Raw genomic sequence first — 18216 nt, forward strand, 5'->3', positions numbered from 1 at the left:
AGGAAAAGAAGAAGACAAAATATCAAATTCATTTTTGGCGGTAAAAAAACCCTCGATTCTCATAGACAAAAAATTACCTTTCCAACAACAATACTAATTATCTTGATTGTGACTTTTACCTCTTGATGAAGATGGATCGATGATGAAGATGATAAGATGATAAGATGAAAAAAAAGAGTTAAATTTACCTGGAATTAGTTAATTGTAAATAATAGGATAATAACAACACGAAAAAAAAAGTTTTCAAAAACTTTTTTTTTCTCGAACTTGTAACCTACTGTTTTTTGATTGTTTATTTGTAAATTGTTGTTAAATTAATCATGATTTTTTGTTCATTTTAACAACAATCAGTTTGACCTAATTTTTTTCTCCTAATTCTCGTCGATTGATGTTCATCCTCATTTTAAATTGTAACAATCAAGGTGTAAATGATGATAATTGTTGAGTAAAAAGTTACTCTTGATTTGATCTTGAACTTGAAAAAAAAAGTTTTCACTCCTTGTTGGTTATCATTTAAATGTTGATTATTTCAATAACATGTAATTAACTTGGAAATTACAACAGATTAATCAAAATCAAATTTTCGTGTTCATCAACAAAATGGTTAATTGTTAATCATGGAAAAAAGAATCAAAATGAATGATTAACAAATTGTTACTAATCGTTTGGCTCGAAAGTCAATCAATAGTAAATAACTGATTCCCCGTTGATCTATTGTCTTGATTGTTATTATTATTTTTTTTAACTTCTTCTTCAATGGCAACAACAATTTATTTTCACAATCAAAAGTTAAACCATTTCCATTGTTATGATTATGATCAACCGAGAATATCAATGATTAACTTTTCTACAATTATTATTACGATAATCAAGATGATCAACAACAATAACAACACTTTGCAAATCAAAAGATAAACACAAAAGTAAATCATATATAAGTTTAATTTCCGTCGGTGGTAAATTTTACTCCTTTACCTCCTCCTCTTCAACCATCACCACTACGTTTACCACCATAACCATCTTCATCTTCATCCTCATCATCTTCTCTTCCTTGTCTTCCTCCCAGTTTTCATTTAATTCATTTTTAAACGGAAACTCTGGTAAACGCTTGATGATTTTAAATCTCTTGATTTAATCGTTTTCTCATTCACTTGCAGTAATAATCTCAAGTCACTGATGAAAATCATTAAAAACCATTAACCAATAACAATGATAATCTTCATAATCATAATCATCTTTATCATCACCAAGATGATTAACTCTCTCTCTCTCTCTCTCTCTCACTCACTCCCTTTCTAGACAATGATGAATGAATTGAAATGATATGATGTTAAATTATTATTAGCATTAGCTGATTGTGATGACAATAATTTGAATTACAATCAACACAAACAGAGAGAGAGAGAGAGAGTAAAATAAAGTGATGATATAATAACATGATAATGATTAACTTAAACTAACATCATATACGATGATAAATATAAGCATGAGATTAATTTTTACGCAAACTTTAATACAAATGACAGATTGATACAATTCCACCTCCCACCCTGGAAGATTTTCCCGCTCCCTATCATCATCATCATCTCTTCCGCCTCATCATCATCATCATCCACTTTAAGTGTATTTTAAATACTTAATAAGCCAAAAATCATTTGGAAACTTTTTTTTTCCTCTTCACCATTTTTTCACTTTAAACACTTTTTCATGATATTCATGGTGAATAATTGACTCTCCGCCTCCATCCCACTTCACCACCTCCTCCATGCATTCACCCTCCGCCTCCAGAAACCCACCTTCACTCAATATTGACAAATATAATCAACATAATCATAAAAAGCTAATTTAATACAAATAATGAGCTGAAAAAAAGTCAATCCTATGGTGTAAGTAAAAAAAATGGTTCATTCACTTTACATTGGTTTCCAATTTTAATTGTTACAATTTGTGACATTTTCATTGTTATCATTTTTTTCATTCATATTTGATTGTTACTCTAATGAATAATTTATTAGCTATGAATTAAACACGAAAAAAAATAAAAATCTTATTGTATAATTTATTTACTCTTATTATTGAATGACTTAAATTGTTATTAAAAAATGGATTTGAAAGTAAACAATTAACTTATATATTCACCTCTGTGTTTATGTCAACAATTTAATACATTTAATGATAATCAATGATAATGATTATAAATTGTTGTTAATGACAACACTTGATTAAACAATCAATTAATCCCGTAATACCTTTCGTTGATTGCTGGCCAATTGTTAATTGTGATTAACAATATATGTTTGTTATTATCCAAACAATTAGATTGATAAAAGTTTCAATCATTTCCTTATGTATTAGTTGATTATAATCAATTATCATTTGATAATCGTAATCAATTTAACATATTTATATTAATTAACCCACTATAATCATAATGATTCTGATAATTAGTGGCCAATGAAAGTGTTAATCTTAATTGTAATTAACTTTTAATGAGGAAATAAAATGTTTGCAAAAAAAAAGTGAAACATTTATCAATCAATTGGGGAAAAACAATCAATTAAATAATTGATAATTGCTCATGATTAGTTTAATTGTTGTTGATTTATTAAAGCATTCACTTTCTATTGATCCAGTTGAATGAATTAAATATTATTGAAACACTAAAAATTAACGATTAACTATTTAAGAAACTGAATTAACGTTTAATTGGTTAAATATATTGAATGTAAGAGTAACATTATTGATGATTAACAATTAATTTTTAATTGTCTTGACAATCTTAATATGATTAAGGTTATTGGAGAAAAAAAATTTCATTTTTATCAACAATTAAAAACCATTATTATTGATCGTTTATATTTCTCATCGTAAGTTTAATTATCACAATTAAACTTTTATCATCAATAAGATGAATGAAAAAAAAGTACACTAAGAATATAATTGTAATAATTAATGAAGAAACAGTTTTTCTAATTGTAATTAAGCTAATTACTCAATCGATATAATATTTTTTACTAACGCTGATAATTCATGATTAAAGATTAATGAAAGTGATAAATGTGATTATCAATAATTAGAATTGAAAATTGTCAAACTGTTAACAATTAAGGAGGAAAATAAAAAGAGTCAATGTTGATCCAATTGTTTTATTGATTTGCAAATTTAAATTTGACAATTTCAAGTCCATATCCAATTGGATTAGTTAATTGTTATTGTTTCATTTGACTTTTACAATGTAACATTAATTAGCATCTCTCTCTCTCTCTCTCTCTCTTGCTGTCCAGCCCTGAAGAGCATAAATTACACGTTTGTTTGTCAGATTACTGACCAATCCCTTTGTTGTTTTCTTCCTTGAATCATATGTAAGCTTGACCACAACAACAATCTTGTCGCTTCATCTTTTGGTCATTGTTTTTGTCTTTTCCTGATCGGCAAATCTTACAGAGTTTTCGGTCAATCTTCTTACCCTTTTTTGACCCCTTCTTTTAACCTTTAATCTTGTCCTTTTATTTTTACCTTTACTCTTTGCCTGCTGACCATTTACCTTTTAAAGCTCCCAAGAGATAGTCAATAAAAAAATTTCCTTGGATAAACTTTTATAAGGTAAAAAAATAGCGAGAGAGATATTCAAATGATCAACAGCTAATTACTTTATTGCTCTGGTCACTTCGCATTCTTTGTTGTTGTGGTCAATCTATCAGGTGAAACTTTATCCTAATTAGCAGGATCATCATCATGATAACCATCAGATCATCTCACTCTCTCTCTCTCTCTCTTATTTGGTGCTAACATTTCATTTTTCATCTTCCTCACTTTTTAGTAATCACTTTTTTTGTCTAAATGATTAATTATCATATCATAAAACTTTAAATGACCAACTGACCACCAAGAAACAAGTAGAAATGTTTAACAACAACAATACTTGATGATGATAATAAAAGATTAACCTGTAAACACAATTAATGATGTGAATCTTTAAAGAAGAAGAAGAAGAGAAACAAAAAATTCATTCATTAATTTAACAATCTAATTGTAGATCGTAAAGTTAATCAGTTGTAATGATTATCTCGCCATTAAGATGATCGCGAATTGCGAATGAAAAATTTTCACATTACTAGAAATGGTTTACTCTCATAAACGATATCATCATTATATTAATAGATGAAGGATAAAAGTAAATGAAATTTAAGGTGATACTAAAAGGATGAGGATGCTAAAAGTGTTTGGAAACGATAGAAATGTTGACATTGGATAAGGAAAGAAAAAGTTCCAACATCATTTATGATTCATCTAAATCTTTCTTCATCTTTCTACCATTGGATCAATATTCCGTGACTAGAGTGAGAATGAGAATGAAAGTTGAGAGAAATACAGGGGGGGGGAAATGGAATAAGAAAGAGAAAAAGAAAGTAAAATGATGAAAAGATGAAGATAAAGATGAAGATGAAAAGATGAGGATGAATCTGTGAAGCCTTTAGTTCAAGTGACAATATTATGTGTTATATATTAACCTTGTTTGAAAAGTAAAGTCAAAAGCCAAGTGATGATATTATTAAGGAAGAGGATAAAATGTTGAGATGATTATCATCCTCATCATCATCACCCTGATTATCATGATGATGACTAAATCTAAACACTAAGTTATCATCATCCTCTGAAAATGTTATCTAATCTTGTTTATCATCACCATACACTGGATGTATTCAATGTTATTTGGTTAACTGAATATCAATGTAATATAATTTTTATCCAAACATTTTCCTATCTTTATGTATATATATATACATATCAAACCCTATACTTGGTTGTTTTTTTCATCATATAAACATGATGATGAGGATGGGGCGGAAACGGAAAGGATGAGGCAAAAAATACAGTTTCAGTTAGGAAAAATGATCTTTGTCTGCTAATTTGATTGATTATGATTTTCAATGAAACTTTTTTCATGATGATAATTAAATTTGATTTCATATTGTTTATATATAATTGTAATTAAAATAATTATATTTTTCTCATATTTAATTTATGCTGATTAATTAATTATCCTACTCATTTCGTGACAATATCAATAGTTTGAATTTAATGAAATCTAATATTTCATGATAATTGTAATTAGCAAAATTGATCATCAATTGACTAATTATACTATTTAAACTTATATACAATTAACTACAATTGGTTAGCTCACTTTTAATTGTTTTCATTAGAAAGTTACCTTCAATCATGATGGTAATTAAATTATTTCATTCTTTCCTTAATCATTTACGTAATCACTTAAATTGGTTTGAAGGAAATTAATTTACACTCATGATTAAGGTTCAAATTTGATTGGAAACTTTGATTTGAAAATCAGATTCAATCATGAATCTCAATTTTTCACCAATTCAATTGAAATTAGAATCATTTATCCATATGATTTAAGGATACACGATGAGTTAATTGTTGGTTGTAATAAACGAGTTGATTGTGTTTATGTTTGTGTTTGATTGGTATTAGTTTTAATTGTGAATTAAATAGATGAGGATAATGATGATAATTTTGTTCAATTAAATTCAATAATAATCAATTGTAGCTTTTCAAGGTTTTCAATTTTTTTTTCAATGAATTTTGTTTTCAGTTTTTTTTTTGAGTAAATTAATTAGACAATTACTCATTTTGATGATTGAGGATTAGTTGATTCCAATGAGGTTGCTGAAGATGAGGAAGGTGATGAAGATGATTGTTGCTGTTGCCCAGAGGATGAAGATGAAGGTGGTGATGCGGATGAGGATGAAGAGAAGATGAAATTTGGATACAAATTTGTCGGATTAGATCCTGGAGGTGGAGGAGGAACGGGAACTGGTAGACCTGCGGCGGCCTGACGATAATAAATATCGAAAGGTAACATTGTCGGCGATGTTGGTGCAGGTCGAGGTAAACCATTGGCATAATTAGCGATCTGATTCATCCAGTAAGGAGATGATTGTAACATCCGTTGGACTGCAGCGTAATTACCCGCTTCGGCTAAAAGCTCAAGACCAACGGCCGTTTGTCGTTTCCATTTTGTCCGACGATTCTGGTACCAAGTTTTCACTTGGGTGTCACTTAAGTTCAATTTGGCTGCAAGTTCCATTCGATCTTGAACCGATAAATATTTGGCTCGCTCGAAACTTTTCTCTAAAGTCTAAACTCACAAAGAAAACGAGAAAAAAATAAACAAAAACAAGTTACAATCTTTTCCATTTTCATTTCCATTTCTATTCTTATTCATTCTTATTCATTTTCATTCATTTTCATTCATTTCATCTCCATGAAATAAAAAGAGATATTTTTTCAATAATACTAATGATTCAAAAGAATCTGAATGAATGAAGAAGATGATCTTGATCAACTCTAATTCTTACCTGTAATTGATGATCGGTGAAAGCGGTTCGAGCTTTTCTTTGTTTCTTTTGCATTTTTAATCCAATTTTATTGTCACTTTTACTGAAACTACGTTCACTTGTATCATCATCAGAATCGTAAAAATCATTCTCATCATCTGATTCAACGGTGGGTTGATAATTTTGGTGATTTTTGTTCATTTGATAATGAAGAGGATGATTAGAACCATATTGTTGTAAAGTGTATTTATTGATAAAACTGCCACTCAGAATGTCTTTAATGAAAAACGATGATACAGAAGATGATGAATTATGTAGATGATGATGAGCAGGATGAGAGTTTAAATGAGGATGAAGATGAGGATGAAGGTGAGGTTGAAGATGATGAGGTTGGTGTAGTTGTGGATGTTGCTGTTGTTGTTGTTGTTGATGGTGATGATTATTATTCAATTGAGATAAAGATGATGATGAGGTTGTTGATGGAGAGGAAGATGAAGATAACAAAGATGGTACAGTTGATGAAGAAGATGAAGATGAAGATGATGTTGATAATGATGATGATGATGATTGGGTTGTTATTGTTGTAGATGATGGCGGTGATAATGATGATGATGTTGGTGGTGTTGATGATGAGGTTGATGATTTTGTTGTAATTGTTGTCGTTAGTGTTGGTGGTGTACTTGATGGTGGAGATGAGGATGTCGGTGACCCAACAGGTATCTCCTTTTTAATGATACTATCAGTGGACATTTTCAATTCAATTGGGAAGTTAATTAAAGTTGAATGAGTTGATGTTGGACTATCAATAGTCATCCTTTGGATACACAATTAAATTATTGGGAAAAACAATTGACTGAATTACTGTTGATTGAATCTCTCTCTCTCTCTCCTTTAAGTTTATATTATTTATCTTAATAATAATTTAAGTCTCTCTCTTTCTTGGTGACCACACAATTAATATCAATGTTTGTTGTTGATATTGTGATGATTTAAGTTGATTGTGGTTTGAAACACACTGACAAACACAATAAAAGAAACTAAATCAACTTAACTGCAAATGATTTAAACTAACTAACAATTCACTTCTCAAGGCGGGATAATGATTGTATCAACCTCCCACTTCGAGGCGGAATCTTTACCCACCGCGCCTCCTACTTTTATTATTATTACTCTTTCTATCCAATCAAATGTTTACCACCGTTAATTGTGATCAATGTTAACAATTTATTTCTCAATTTCTTTTTCTATTGCTCTCTCTCTCAATCTCCTTTTTATCAATTAATCTTTTAATCTTCCTCATTATTAATCACTTATCATTATCATTGATTAATTGTTTGCTCATTGATCAACACCAATCAACTTGTGTCTCTTCAATTGTGAAAAGAGTTACTTATTATCATTATCGTTATTATTACTCTTACAATTAGAATCATGATTAACAATCAATTTTGTTAATTGTCGACTTTACCTTCTTCTTTTAATTTGATTAACTGTATTGACCATTAAACTTTGTCCTTTATTGGTTTTCTCATTTCTCCTTTCAAGGTTAATTGTTTGTTGATTACAAAAGTGTTTCGATTAATACAATTATCTAGGTTAAGTCAATTTAATCAATTTAGGTTTTTCTTTATCAGGTTAATTGTTATATTAATTGTCATTCCAAACTGTTAACATTATTAATCAACTTGATTAGCTATAATTTGAAAATAATATAAGATAATCAATTTAATCTTCTAATTGTTACAATTTGAGAAAATTTAAGAAATTTAAAAGTTTCTCCCAACAATTTTTAATTACTTTTACATGTAAACGTAAACTAGTTAATTAACTAATTGTTCACAATCAATAGGATCAACTAATTTAATTAGAAATTGTCTTAGTAGTGACATCTATTGGCGGGAAATTTTTTCACGTAAATTTTGAAATCATTTTGAATGATTTGCTTTTAATTGTTGAAAATTTTTTACGATGATTAATTGTAATATAATTATACCGACAATCAGAAAGGTATAAGAAAACAAGAAATTGAAATTTGTATTGAATGAGAAAACTATGATTACAATTAAATGAAGATCAACTTTGTGACAGAAAAGTAAAAAGATGAATGAAACTAAATTGTGATTAAATTGATTTATTTGATTGTTGCGTTATCTCAATCTGAGACTAATCTTGTCAATTCAATAATACCGACACATTATTAGCCCTTAATCCTTAATCTTTTTCTTTATTTTCTGCTCTCTGGTTAAAACAAAGAGTGGACTTGAAAAAAACACTCCGCTAATCTTTATCCCTCTTCCAGACGAGACTCCACCTCAACCGAAAGGTAAATTATCTTGACCCTTACCTTTGATCTGTTGACCAATGAATTTTTCCCTTCAAGTTGTTTGACTTGTGAACACAATTAAAGGCCATAGTTATGGATGAAGATGATGATGATGATGATGATGAGAGAGAGAGAGGAAGATACAAAGTAGGAGGTAACATAAAGGTAAAAATAGGAGTGAGTCTAGTGCTCACCTTTTACCCTTGGATAAAAGTACAACTTGTTTAAATGGTCACTTGGTCAATTCACTACGAGTAGTAAAGGTCAGTTGAAACTTTTTGGAAATATCAACAAGTATATATAAGATAATTTACTTTTTTGTCAAAGTTTTGTGAATTAACTGAAAAAAAAATGTCTACATCATTCAGAACACCACCAAATCCATCATCATTTTATCAAATCAATCAACCTCATCACCTTCAACCTCATCTTCATCCTCATCTTCATCAACCATTTGAATCTAATCTTCATCGTAACTCATCATCAATATCATCATTTTTTATCAAAGATATTTTAAATAATAATGATATTAATAAATATCAACCCATTCCCGCCGTTGAATCAGATGATGAGAATGATTTTTACGATTCTGATGATGATACAAGTGAACGTAGTTTCAGTAAAAGTGACAATAAAATTGGATTAAAAATGCAAAAGAAACAAAGAAAAGCTCGAACCGCTTTCACCGATCATCAATTACAGGTAAGAATTAGAGTTGATCAAGATCATCTTCTTCATTCATTCAGATTCTTTTGAATCATTAGTATTATTGAAAAAATATCTCTTTTTATTTCATGGAGATGAAATGAATGGAAATGAATGAAAATGAATAAGAATGAATAAGAATAGAAATGGAAATGAAAATGGAAAAGATTGTAACTTGTTTTTGTTTATTTTGTTTCTCGTTTTCTTTGTGAGTTTAGACTTTAGAGAAAAGTTTCGAGCGAGCCAAATATTTATCGGTTCAAGATCGAATGGAACTTGCAGCCAAATTGAACTTAAGTGACACCCAAGTGAAAACTTGGTACCAGAATCGTCGGACAAAATGGAAACGACAAACGGCCGTTGGTCTTGAGCTTTTAGCCGAAGCGGGTAATTACGCTGCAGTCCAACGGATGTTACAATCATCTCCTTACTGGATGAATCAGATCGCTAATTATGCCAATGGTTTACCTCGACCTGCACCAACATCGCCGACAATGTTACCTTTCGATATTTATTATCGCCAAGGTGGACCTGTACCTCCACCGCCGCCACCGGGATCTGATCCATCAAATTTGTATCCAAATTACATCTTCTCCTCACCATCATCATCTTCATCCTCATCATCACCATCATCTTAATTTTATCCACTCATCAGGAAACATAATTAATTGTTGAACTTGAAATGAAAATACTTTTCCAGTGGTCAGTTTTTTTTATCACATCATCACAAAGTCTCATTGTATGTTGGTCTTTGCTCACCTTTGGTAATGGTCAGTTGGTCATCTAATGAAAACTTACCATCCAAATAAAAGTGATGATATTGTTCATAAGGATTGATTTTAATTGTAATAATTATCAACTTATATCAAAATCAATTGTAACTAAAAATCAATTTATTATTATTTAAAATTGTAGAAATCAACTAACTATCATTAAATCACTAAATAAACAACTCAAGACGATATTCAGTTGACCACTTCAATTTGTAAGATAATCCAAACAATCAATTAATTTCTATCATTATTAAGACTAATAAAGAAATATTTTTGATTATAAAACAGCAAATGATTTAAAATTTATTGTCAATCAATTGAATTGACACAAAATGATTAGATTTTCTCATTGTGTTTACATTTCCACATCCAATGTCCATTGACGTTAATTGGTCATTTAACAATAAGTGAAGGTCAGTTGTTGAACATTTCAACTTAATCTTGGATTCAATTTATATATAAGTGAAAAAAGTGACCTCCGATCAACCATAAGCCATAAGAATCTCATCAACCTGTCGATACATTTCAACATTATCGGCCTCAGGTCCACCGATAACTCGTAGTCTCATGAGGCGCCTGAAATTTTCCACCAAGTGTAACATTTTCGAGAAAGTTTTGAAAAATTGATTAATCAATTCATCTAAATCCTTGGTAGCCAAATAATGGATCAATTCACCTATTAATTAATGAGAAAATTAAAAAAAAACATAAAATCAATAAGAAGGAGAGTCAATAATAATTAGGAAAACATCAACACCTTTAACCTCATATAAACCTTAATGATCATCGACTGGTCAATATCTTATTTGTCGTTGGTCAGCTTAGTTATTTAAATTGCTACGATTCGAATAGTTAATCATAATAAAAATTTAGAAAAGTAATTATTATGTTTAAGAAGAAGAAGAAAAATTTTAAAGAATTGAAATATTAGCATTGAAAAGGAAAATAACAAAAGGAATAATCTTATTGCACCCAATAGATTGACCATAACACCAAAGGGATACGAAGTGACCACAAGCAATAAAGTAATTAGCTGATCATGAGTCCGATCATTACTATTGACCAATAATGACCATTTTTATTGTCCATCTCATGGGAGCTTGACAAGGTTAAAGGTTATGTTGAAAGTGAAATAAATCACTGTCACAGTTTTGATGGATTAAAAATTGTATCTAAATTTAATTTAAATCATCAATTCAATTTAAATTCAAGGTAATTTCTCAATATTTTGGCAAACAAAACAAATCAACACAAGTCAAGGTTACTAATTAATCTTGAAATTAATTTGTAAATTGTAATTAAGGTTAAGAGGAAAGTGATGAAAGGTTAATTATTCTGATGATTGTTAATTGCTCACCTTTTTCAACTGAATTGTTTCCTATTCCATTGAGTCCAATTTTGATTATATCGCTTCGAATTGAATCTTGTGTCCAAAGGTATTTAATTATTTGGTAATGACAATCAAGTCGCTCTCGAACCTCGTTGATCGCTGTTTTAATTAATCCATAAACATGACAGGAAACTTTATCTAAACACAAGAAGAAACGTTCAATCTCACGAATATTTGATTCGATTTCAATGGTAATCACATCCATAATTACGATGATAATCAGCTAATTGTAACTTTATTCTTTTTGATGATCTGGAAGGAAGATTGTCAATGTAACCCAGATTTTGTGTAGAAAATCAGATAGAAAATTGTAATAGAAAATCAAGTAAACACAAAGAGATAGGGAATAGAAAACAGTGATTACTGTTGATCAAGTAAACAGAAATCAAACTGATGAAAGAGAAAAGTTAATTCACTTGTTAACACATTGATTACGAAGAAGAGGAAATGGTTCGAGTAACAAGCAGAATTTAATCTGCAATTAGTTGAATAATAATCAAGATGGAACAGAGAGAGAGAGATAGAGAGACGAGAGAGCAATTTGCTTACGCGTGTATTAGTTATTTATAAAAATTTCCAAGGAGAAAGTAAATCGTATGATAATTAAGACCTCGAAAGATCCTTTTTGCTTTATTATCAAACAATTTGGTTATTTATAGGAACCAGAAAATCGTAGAGAGGGAGAGACAGAGAAGAACCAGAAAAATCTTTGCAAGTAAAATCTGCATGGTAAAGGATTAACCTTGTTTTAATCACCTTTTCAAAAGAAAATTGCTTGATGAAGACATAATAATAATCATGGCTAATCAGTGTCACTCAGAAAATAACATATCTTGTCGATTAACCGGAAATATCGTTTACTTTAACTGCTTCCTTATTAGAATCATCAACTTTTTGCATTCCTTCCTGATTAGAGAAAAGTCTTTTAACCTCACTAGATGATTCTTTTGATGAATGAAACTTTTTCAATGGCGATTCTGCATTCGTTAAATCAACAACCTCTTTCCTTTTTACACTTCCTTTGATATCTGATTTATCAAGTTTCCTAAAGAAATTGGTGATCTTTGTTACTTCAGGTGTCCTTTTTGGTTTAGATGCCGATGATTCCAGGGGAGAACGTTGATCGATATCTTGTCCTTCTTTCGCTGGACTTGAGGCACAACTATCATTTTGAGTGGAAACCTCGTATTTATAATAACTACCATTGTAGGGTATTCCAAATTCTGACTCATCAAAAATAATAAATGAACAATATCCATCGGTGGAAGAGATCATCAAAAGTCGACCATCATCAGACCAAGATATATCAGTTAGTCGAGTGTAGTGAATATTTGAAATCGAAGCGAAAGGTTCAATCTGTTGAGTGTCAAAAAGAAGAACTGATTCCTGGGTAGCGACTGCAAAGATAATTCTGTAGGGAAAACTATTGACAAAAAAAAGATAATTAATAAAATGAAAGTTATATAAGTTTAAAATATAATAAGTATAACTCACGGGAAAGGATTGGCTAAATCTTGTTTAAGCTCGAATCGTTGAGGACAACATTTAACTGCGGTGTTGTAAAGATTACCAGTTGATAAATAGTATTTAGGTCTGTTGATTAAAAGAAATATATTTATAATTAAACACATGAACCTTTGAAAGAATAAATGAGATATAAGTTAAAATACTAACTTATTTATGCAATTTCTTGTAAATATGTGCACTGCATTAGTGAATTTGAAATTTTCTTCATCCGGATCTAATTCTACGACTCCGGAGGGTGCGAATAATAGTTCACCACCAGGACTAAAGCAAACTCGTCTGGAATAAGTTGGTAGTGTATCATCATAGAAAAGTCGTGTCATTTTAACTTTATCCTCGTCAATTTTAACAGCAGATTTATAAACTTTGTAAATGAGCCTTTTCGACGATGTATTGAAAACACGAAGACTTCGATCAGTTGAAAGGGTTATAATATAGTTGTCAGCTGGGTCCCAAGCAACACCTTGAACATATCCTTTATGACCTGCAAGGTAACTAATACGAACTCCTTTATTTACATCCCAAACAATGGCATCATTATCAACTGAACCGGATAGTAAAAATTGACCATTTGGGGACCAGCAAAGATCAACAACATCTTCATTATGTCCTCTGAGAGTTTTATATAAGCACCAATCTTCAATGTTATTGTTACCATCAGGATCTTCAAAACAATTACCAGACCATAGTTTCTTATCACTTCCACTAGCATCGTTATCACCAGTTACCATGGGCTCTCCAGATTTATCTTGAAGTTTCCAAACAAATATATTACCTTCATCATCACCAGAAGCAAAAAAATTGACATTAGATGAAAATTTAACAACATTAATCGCTTTTGGATGCCTATTTAAATCGGCTAACGGCTCAATGGTGATTTGTTTCTTAAGTGTACAAGACGATCCACTAGTTGAGTCTAAAACACTGGGTAGAGACAAAGTTATCTTCCATACGACCAAATGTCTATCCGAACCAGAGGTAACAGCTTTGTACAAATTGGCGTCAATTTTTTTAATATCCAGTGAAAGAACAGGCTCTTGATTGTGCCAGGCAATCTCCGGAGTAAAAAGTTTCATGATATCAGGTCTTCAAAGAATCAGATAAACACCGAAAAAAAAATAAACCAAAACAAACCAAGAATAAGAACCAACAAGGTGAAGTAAACCAAAAGAAAAGAAAAACGATAATAGCCAAATCAAGGTAAGAACCTTAACAAAGAACCAAAGAGGGAAAATAAATGAAGAATGGAAATAAAAAAAATCCAATAAAAAAAAGTAAGAGCCAAAAGAAAGAAAGAAAAAAAAAGATGAGAGATTTAATTTGACTTTTAATCCATGGAATTGGGATGATCACTGAAAAGTAATAAAATGGATCAAGAAATTACAAAGAACCAAAATTAATCGATTAACTGATGATGGTAACTTGTTAATAGATGAAGAGAAATTAAAAAATTAACCATTTAATTAAGAAAAGAATGGAAATTAATTGAATTTACCAAATAGAAATTGATTAGAGAAAAGGTGATGAGAGAAAAAATTTTGTTCTCTGTTCTTTTTGGCGCCGGCGAGAAAAATTCTAAGGGACCGTTAGCATATCACGAATTCGAAAAGGAGGGAGAATGTAAGTGAGAATAGAAAATGAGAAGTGAGTCTGAAGGGAGAAAAGAAAAAGAGAAAAGAAAATCGGTTATTCTTTCTTTCTTTATTGTTGATAAAGAGAATTAATTTTGTTTAAATTATTTAATTATTATTGCCAATTGTTTTTCTTTATTTCTAATTGATTAAATTTTCTATTATGATTTTTGCTAAATCTCAGTGATCACCTTTAATTGGAATTAATTTGTTTTCTTCTCTGTCATTTAAATTAATATCTAATTTTGTTTCTCTCTGTTTTGTTACCTTTATTTTTTTCTTCTCTTTCTCTTCTTCCCTGATCTCTCTTTCTTTTTCTAGAGCTTGTTTCTTTTTTCCCTATTTCTTGCTTCCCTTTTTTCTTTCTCTCTCTCTTCTTCATCATCTTACTCTTGTGTCTCTTTTTTTTCTATCTTCTTTCCTCTCTCTCCCCCTTCTCTCTTTCTTTCTCTTTCTCTCTGTCTCTCTTGTTCTCTACAGTTCTCTGTCTGTTTTTGTTTCTTTCAGTGCTGGTTTTCTTTCTTTCTGCCTTTCTTTTTCACTCTCTCTCTCTCTCTTCACTATTGCTAAATTATTATTTATTTATTTTTGAGCGTTTTGTGCTTTTTTTTGGTGATACGGGAATAGAGATTACCTTATAGACTGGTTCTCTATCTTTCTCTATTTTGACTTGAAAGAATCTAAGGCTTGGTAAAAATTTATTGTTGATTTTTTTGTCTGTCTTCTTTCTTACTATTACTACTACTACTTCTACTCGTCTTTTGTTATACTTATGATAATGAACTATCCTCGAGGTCTCAATGTTGGTCTACAATTAAAGGGATATCCTGGAATGAATCACATTGAGATGTCTTCATCGCCTATGTCAACTGCAGGAGCTCCCTGCTCAACCACAACAACATCGATCACCACATCATTACCATCAACCATTGTCCCTTTGATGGTCAACCATCACCACCATTCCCATCAACCTTCGACGACTTTACATCCTGGTCATCACCATCTCACCGGAGCTCCTTTGGCTGGAATTACCAGTCACCACCATCACCATCATCATCACCAACAACAACAACAGCATCACCATCAACAGCAACAGCAACATCAGCAACCACAACAATCCCATCATCATCATCAGCAACACTTTGGTACAACCATACCAAATCGAATTTTTGTTGGAGGACTGTCCTCAGATGTATGTTCACAATTATTCTAATGGCCCATTTATTTCCTCTTTCTCTCTCTCTCTCTCACACACACACATTAGATCAATGTTTCTTTTTTTCTCAATTGCTTTTTTTCCTCTCTTATTATTGTTGTGCTAATCACTTTTTCTTCTCTTCTTTACAGACCACTGAAGCTGAGCTTCAAGAGCTATTCTCAGCCTATGGCAATGTAACCGCAGTCAAAATAATAAATGATAAAACTGGAGTGCCTAAAGGGTAAATTGATTAATTCTATTTTAATTCTCTCCATCTAAATATTACCTTTTCATTGATGAGTTATTCACCCCCATTATTTTTTGCTGATTCAATTGATATCAAACTATAATCTGCCGGTGATATGTCTTACAATTGAAACATTATTCTCAGCCATTTTTGTTTAGTACATGCATTCACATTGAGTTAATTTAATATAAATCAAGTCAAGTTCATTCAATGTTTCTATACTGTAAATACTCACAGTATTTTGTATCAAAGGTCTTTGATCTTATCTATTTGGTTCGTGTTTCATTGCATAATTTTAACCAATGTTACTTCTGTATTCTCTTATTGGAACTGGCTCCGCCTTATCTTTTTATTCTAACATGAACCTTTCGAAATTTTTTACCTTATACTCTTATTAATATAAATATTGTTCTTAATTTTCTTATTTTTCTCTTCTAGTCTTTATCGTTATGGTTTTATAACCTTTCAAACCGATGATGAAGCTCGCCGGGCGCTCAAAGAATGTGATAATCTTCATTTGAAAGGCAAAAAATTGAATGTCGCCATTGCAATAAAAAAACAACAAATTCGTTTAGGTAAATAGTGTTTACTTTATCCAATCCTTTTATTTATCTTCTATATTTGTTATTTTAATTTTTTTTGTTAATCATTTCCTATTATTTTTTATAATCTCCTTTTTCCTTTTTTTTATATAAAGATGGGCTTTCTTTGGTAGCCAATGGCCCTCTTATGTATCCAACAGTTGATGCTTTTCAATTAGCAGGTATACCAAATGAAGCTGGTCATCCATATAGTCTAGGTTGGGATCCTGCGGCAGCTATTCATGGGACACCATCTCCAGCCAATTCTCTTTACAATTACATTTATCCGTATACTATTTATTCAGCTCCCCCATTACCTCTTCTTCAACATCCCTGTGGTACTTACCAGACTGCAGGGCCACCACATTTCCCTCCGATAAGCACTCATGTTGGTCCACCGCCTGTTTCTGGTCCAGCCCAAGTCCTTGGTCCACCCGGAACAAATTCAGCAGCAGCAGCTTCCGCTATGGGTCCTCCAACATCATACCATCCCTCATCGACAACTTCACCATACTATGCCGCGGCTGCTGCTGCCGCACTTGCCGCTGCCAATAATGGGTCTCTTCCGTTATTACCTATAGCAAATGCTAATTCTGTAAATGCATTGGGTAACCAATTAAGGTGGGCTCCATCGCATCCACAAGCACTTAATGGAGTTATTCCTCTGGTCAACGATCCATCGTTAGCTGGATTAAATAAATGACTATAAAAAACTGCAGGAGGACTAATATGACAAGAGAATCTGACTGCACAAAAAAAAGAGATATAATTTAAAAGAAATTCCAATTCAAATTATTGCCCATCTTTTGATGGAATGCAACCAAAAAAAAGAGACACGAACACAAAATGATTGTCAATACTGTTCACACTTCCTCTCATCATCCTTTAGTGCATAGCATTGGACTGAATACTCCCCTGAGTAAATGTTTCGGACACAAGGGAGGAAAAAAGATATTCGCAAGAAATGGTTGCTACATCTCACACAAAATTCACATACACACTCTTTCTCTATCTCTCGATATCTCTCACTTCCTTCATCTCTCTCCCTCTCTCTCACTCTCACTCTTTCTCTCTTCTCTCTCTTCTCTTATCTTTATCTTGCAACCTTCTCAACAGTCACCAATCAATTCTCAAGTCACTTTAAAAGCAAAAGAAAACAAATGGATTTCCATTGAATCTAAGTCTCCCTGTAATCAAAAGCAAGAAAAAAAAACGTTCATTGGTCTCACTGAATGTGATTAATGCTACTACGGTGCTATTCTGTGAATGAATAACCTAAACCAAAAACATTACAAACAATAATTCAACAAAAAGTCCTAATTGTGAGACTGAAATTGAATAGAAAATTAATACAATTTACTTTGTCATCATTTGAACATACCACTTAAAAATAATACAAAACAAATTCTAAACCAATGATCAAAATTTTTCCTTTTTCTCTCTCCATTTAGCTCTAAATCCATTTAACAGGAAGATGAAAAG

At 31.1% G+C, this 18216-nt stretch overlaps 5 protein-coding genes across 5 annotated transcripts; 2 read left to right on the top strand and 3 right to left on the bottom strand.

Moving 5' to 3' along the window:
- Positions 1-5469: 5469 nt before the first annotated feature.
- On the bottom strand, positions 5470-7461 carry LOC128395396 (barH-like 1 homeobox protein). Its single transcript, XM_053355817.1, has 2 exons — positions 6384-7461; positions 5470-6163 (listed from the first exon to the last, which is right to left on the bottom strand). The coding sequence occupies exons 1-2, from the start codon at positions 7173-7175 to the stop codon at positions 5651-5653; spliced, it is 1305 nt and encodes a 434-aa protein (XP_053211792.1). The 5' UTR covers positions 7176-7461; the 3' UTR covers positions 5470-5650.
- Positions 7462-8887: 1426 nt separating this feature from the next.
- LOC128395697 (homeobox protein ceh-30-like) lies at positions 8888-10112 on the top strand. Its single transcript, XM_053356161.1, has 2 exons — positions 8888-9387; positions 9609-10112. Exons 1-2 carry the CDS (start codon positions 9037-9039, stop codon positions 10026-10028), a joined length of 771 nt encoding a protein of 256 aa, XP_053212136.1. The 5' UTR covers positions 8888-9036; the 3' UTR covers positions 10029-10112.
- Positions 10113-10265: 153 nt separating this feature from the next.
- Positions 10266-12011, bottom strand: LOC128395698 (uncharacterized). The gene is made up of 2 exons (XM_053356162.1): positions 11521-12011; positions 10266-10839 (listed from the first exon to the last, which is right to left on the bottom strand). The coding sequence occupies exons 1-2, from the start codon at positions 11756-11758 to the stop codon at positions 10646-10648; spliced, it is 432 nt and encodes a 143-aa protein (XP_053212137.1). The 5' UTR covers positions 11759-12011; the 3' UTR covers positions 10266-10645.
- Positions 12012-12145: 134 nt separating this feature from the next.
- Positions 12146-14636, bottom strand: LOC128395691 (chromatin assembly factor 1 subunit B-like). The gene is made up of 3 exons (XM_053356153.1): positions 13228-14636; positions 13048-13146; positions 12146-12976 (listed from the first exon to the last, which is right to left on the bottom strand). Exons 1-3 carry the CDS (start codon positions 14151-14153, stop codon positions 12394-12396), a joined length of 1608 nt encoding a protein of 535 aa, XP_053212128.1. The 5' UTR covers positions 14154-14636; the 3' UTR covers positions 12146-12393.
- A 183-nt stretch (positions 14637-14819) lies between these two features.
- LOC128395694 (protein boule-like) lies at positions 14820-18159 on the top strand. The gene is made up of 4 exons (XM_053356159.1): positions 14820-15900; positions 16056-16147; positions 16592-16728; positions 16851-18159. The coding sequence occupies exons 1-4, from the start codon at positions 15481-15483 to the stop codon at positions 17435-17437; spliced, it is 1236 nt and encodes a 411-aa protein (XP_053212134.1). The 5' UTR covers positions 14820-15480; the 3' UTR covers positions 17438-18159.
- The last annotated feature ends 57 nt before the right edge of the window (positions 18160-18216 follow it).

This window comes from Panonychus citri, unplaced genomic scaffold (genome assembly GCF_014898815.1).
Source record: "Panonychus citri isolate SS breed McGregor unplaced genomic scaffold, ASM1489881v1 Contig00141, whole genome shotgun sequence".
Taxonomy (NCBI): Eukaryota; Metazoa; Arthropoda; class Arachnida; order Trombidiformes; family Tetranychidae; genus Panonychus; species Panonychus citri.

Bases quoted from the DNA above. Each gene is read 5' to 3' on its own strand.
- LOC128395698 (XM_053356162.1), bottom strand. From the start codon at position 11,758: ATGGATGTGATTACCATTGAAATCGAATCAAATATTCGTGAGATTGAA. The intron at 10,840-11,520 runs GTGAGCAATTAA...ATTAATTAATAG, and splicing joins AAACAATTCAGTTGAAAAAG to GTGAATTGATCCATTATTTG.
- LOC128395396 (XM_053355817.1), bottom strand. From the start codon at position 7,175: ATGACTATTGATAGTCCAACATCAACTCATTCAACTTTAATTAACTTC. The intron at 6,164-6,383 runs GTAAGAATTAGA...TTGTGAGTTTAG, and splicing joins TCACCGATCATCAATTACAG to ACTTTAGAGAAAAGTTTCGA.
- LOC128395694 (XM_053356159.1), top strand. From the start codon at position 15,481: ATGATAATGAACTATCCTCGAGGTCTCAATGTTGGTCTACAATTAAAG. The intron at 15,901-16,055 runs GTATGTTCACAA...TCTTCTTTACAG, and splicing joins TTGGAGGACTGTCCTCAGAT to ACCACTGAAGCTGAGCTTCA. The intron at 16,729-16,850 runs GTAAATAGTGTT...TTTTATATAAAG, and splicing joins AAAACAACAAATTCGTTTAG to ATGGGCTTTCTTTGGTAGCC.
- LOC128395691 (XM_053356153.1), bottom strand. From the start codon at position 14,153: ATGAAACTTTTTACTCCGGAGATTGCCTGGCACAATCAAGAGCCTGTT. The intron at 13,147-13,227 runs GTTAGTATTTTA...TTTAATCAACAG, and splicing joins ACAAGAAATTGCATAAATAA to ACCTAAATACTATTTATCAA. The intron at 12,977-13,047 runs GTGAGTTATACT...TTTTGTCAATAG, and splicing joins GATTTAGCCAATCCTTTCCC to TTTTCCCTACAGAATTATCT.
- LOC128395697 (XM_053356161.1), top strand. From the start codon at position 9,037: ATGTCTACATCATTCAGAACACCACCAAATCCATCATCATTTTATCAA. The intron at 9,388-9,608 runs GTAAGAATTAGA...TTGTGAGTTTAG, and splicing joins TCACCGATCATCAATTACAG to ACTTTAGAGAAAAGTTTCGA.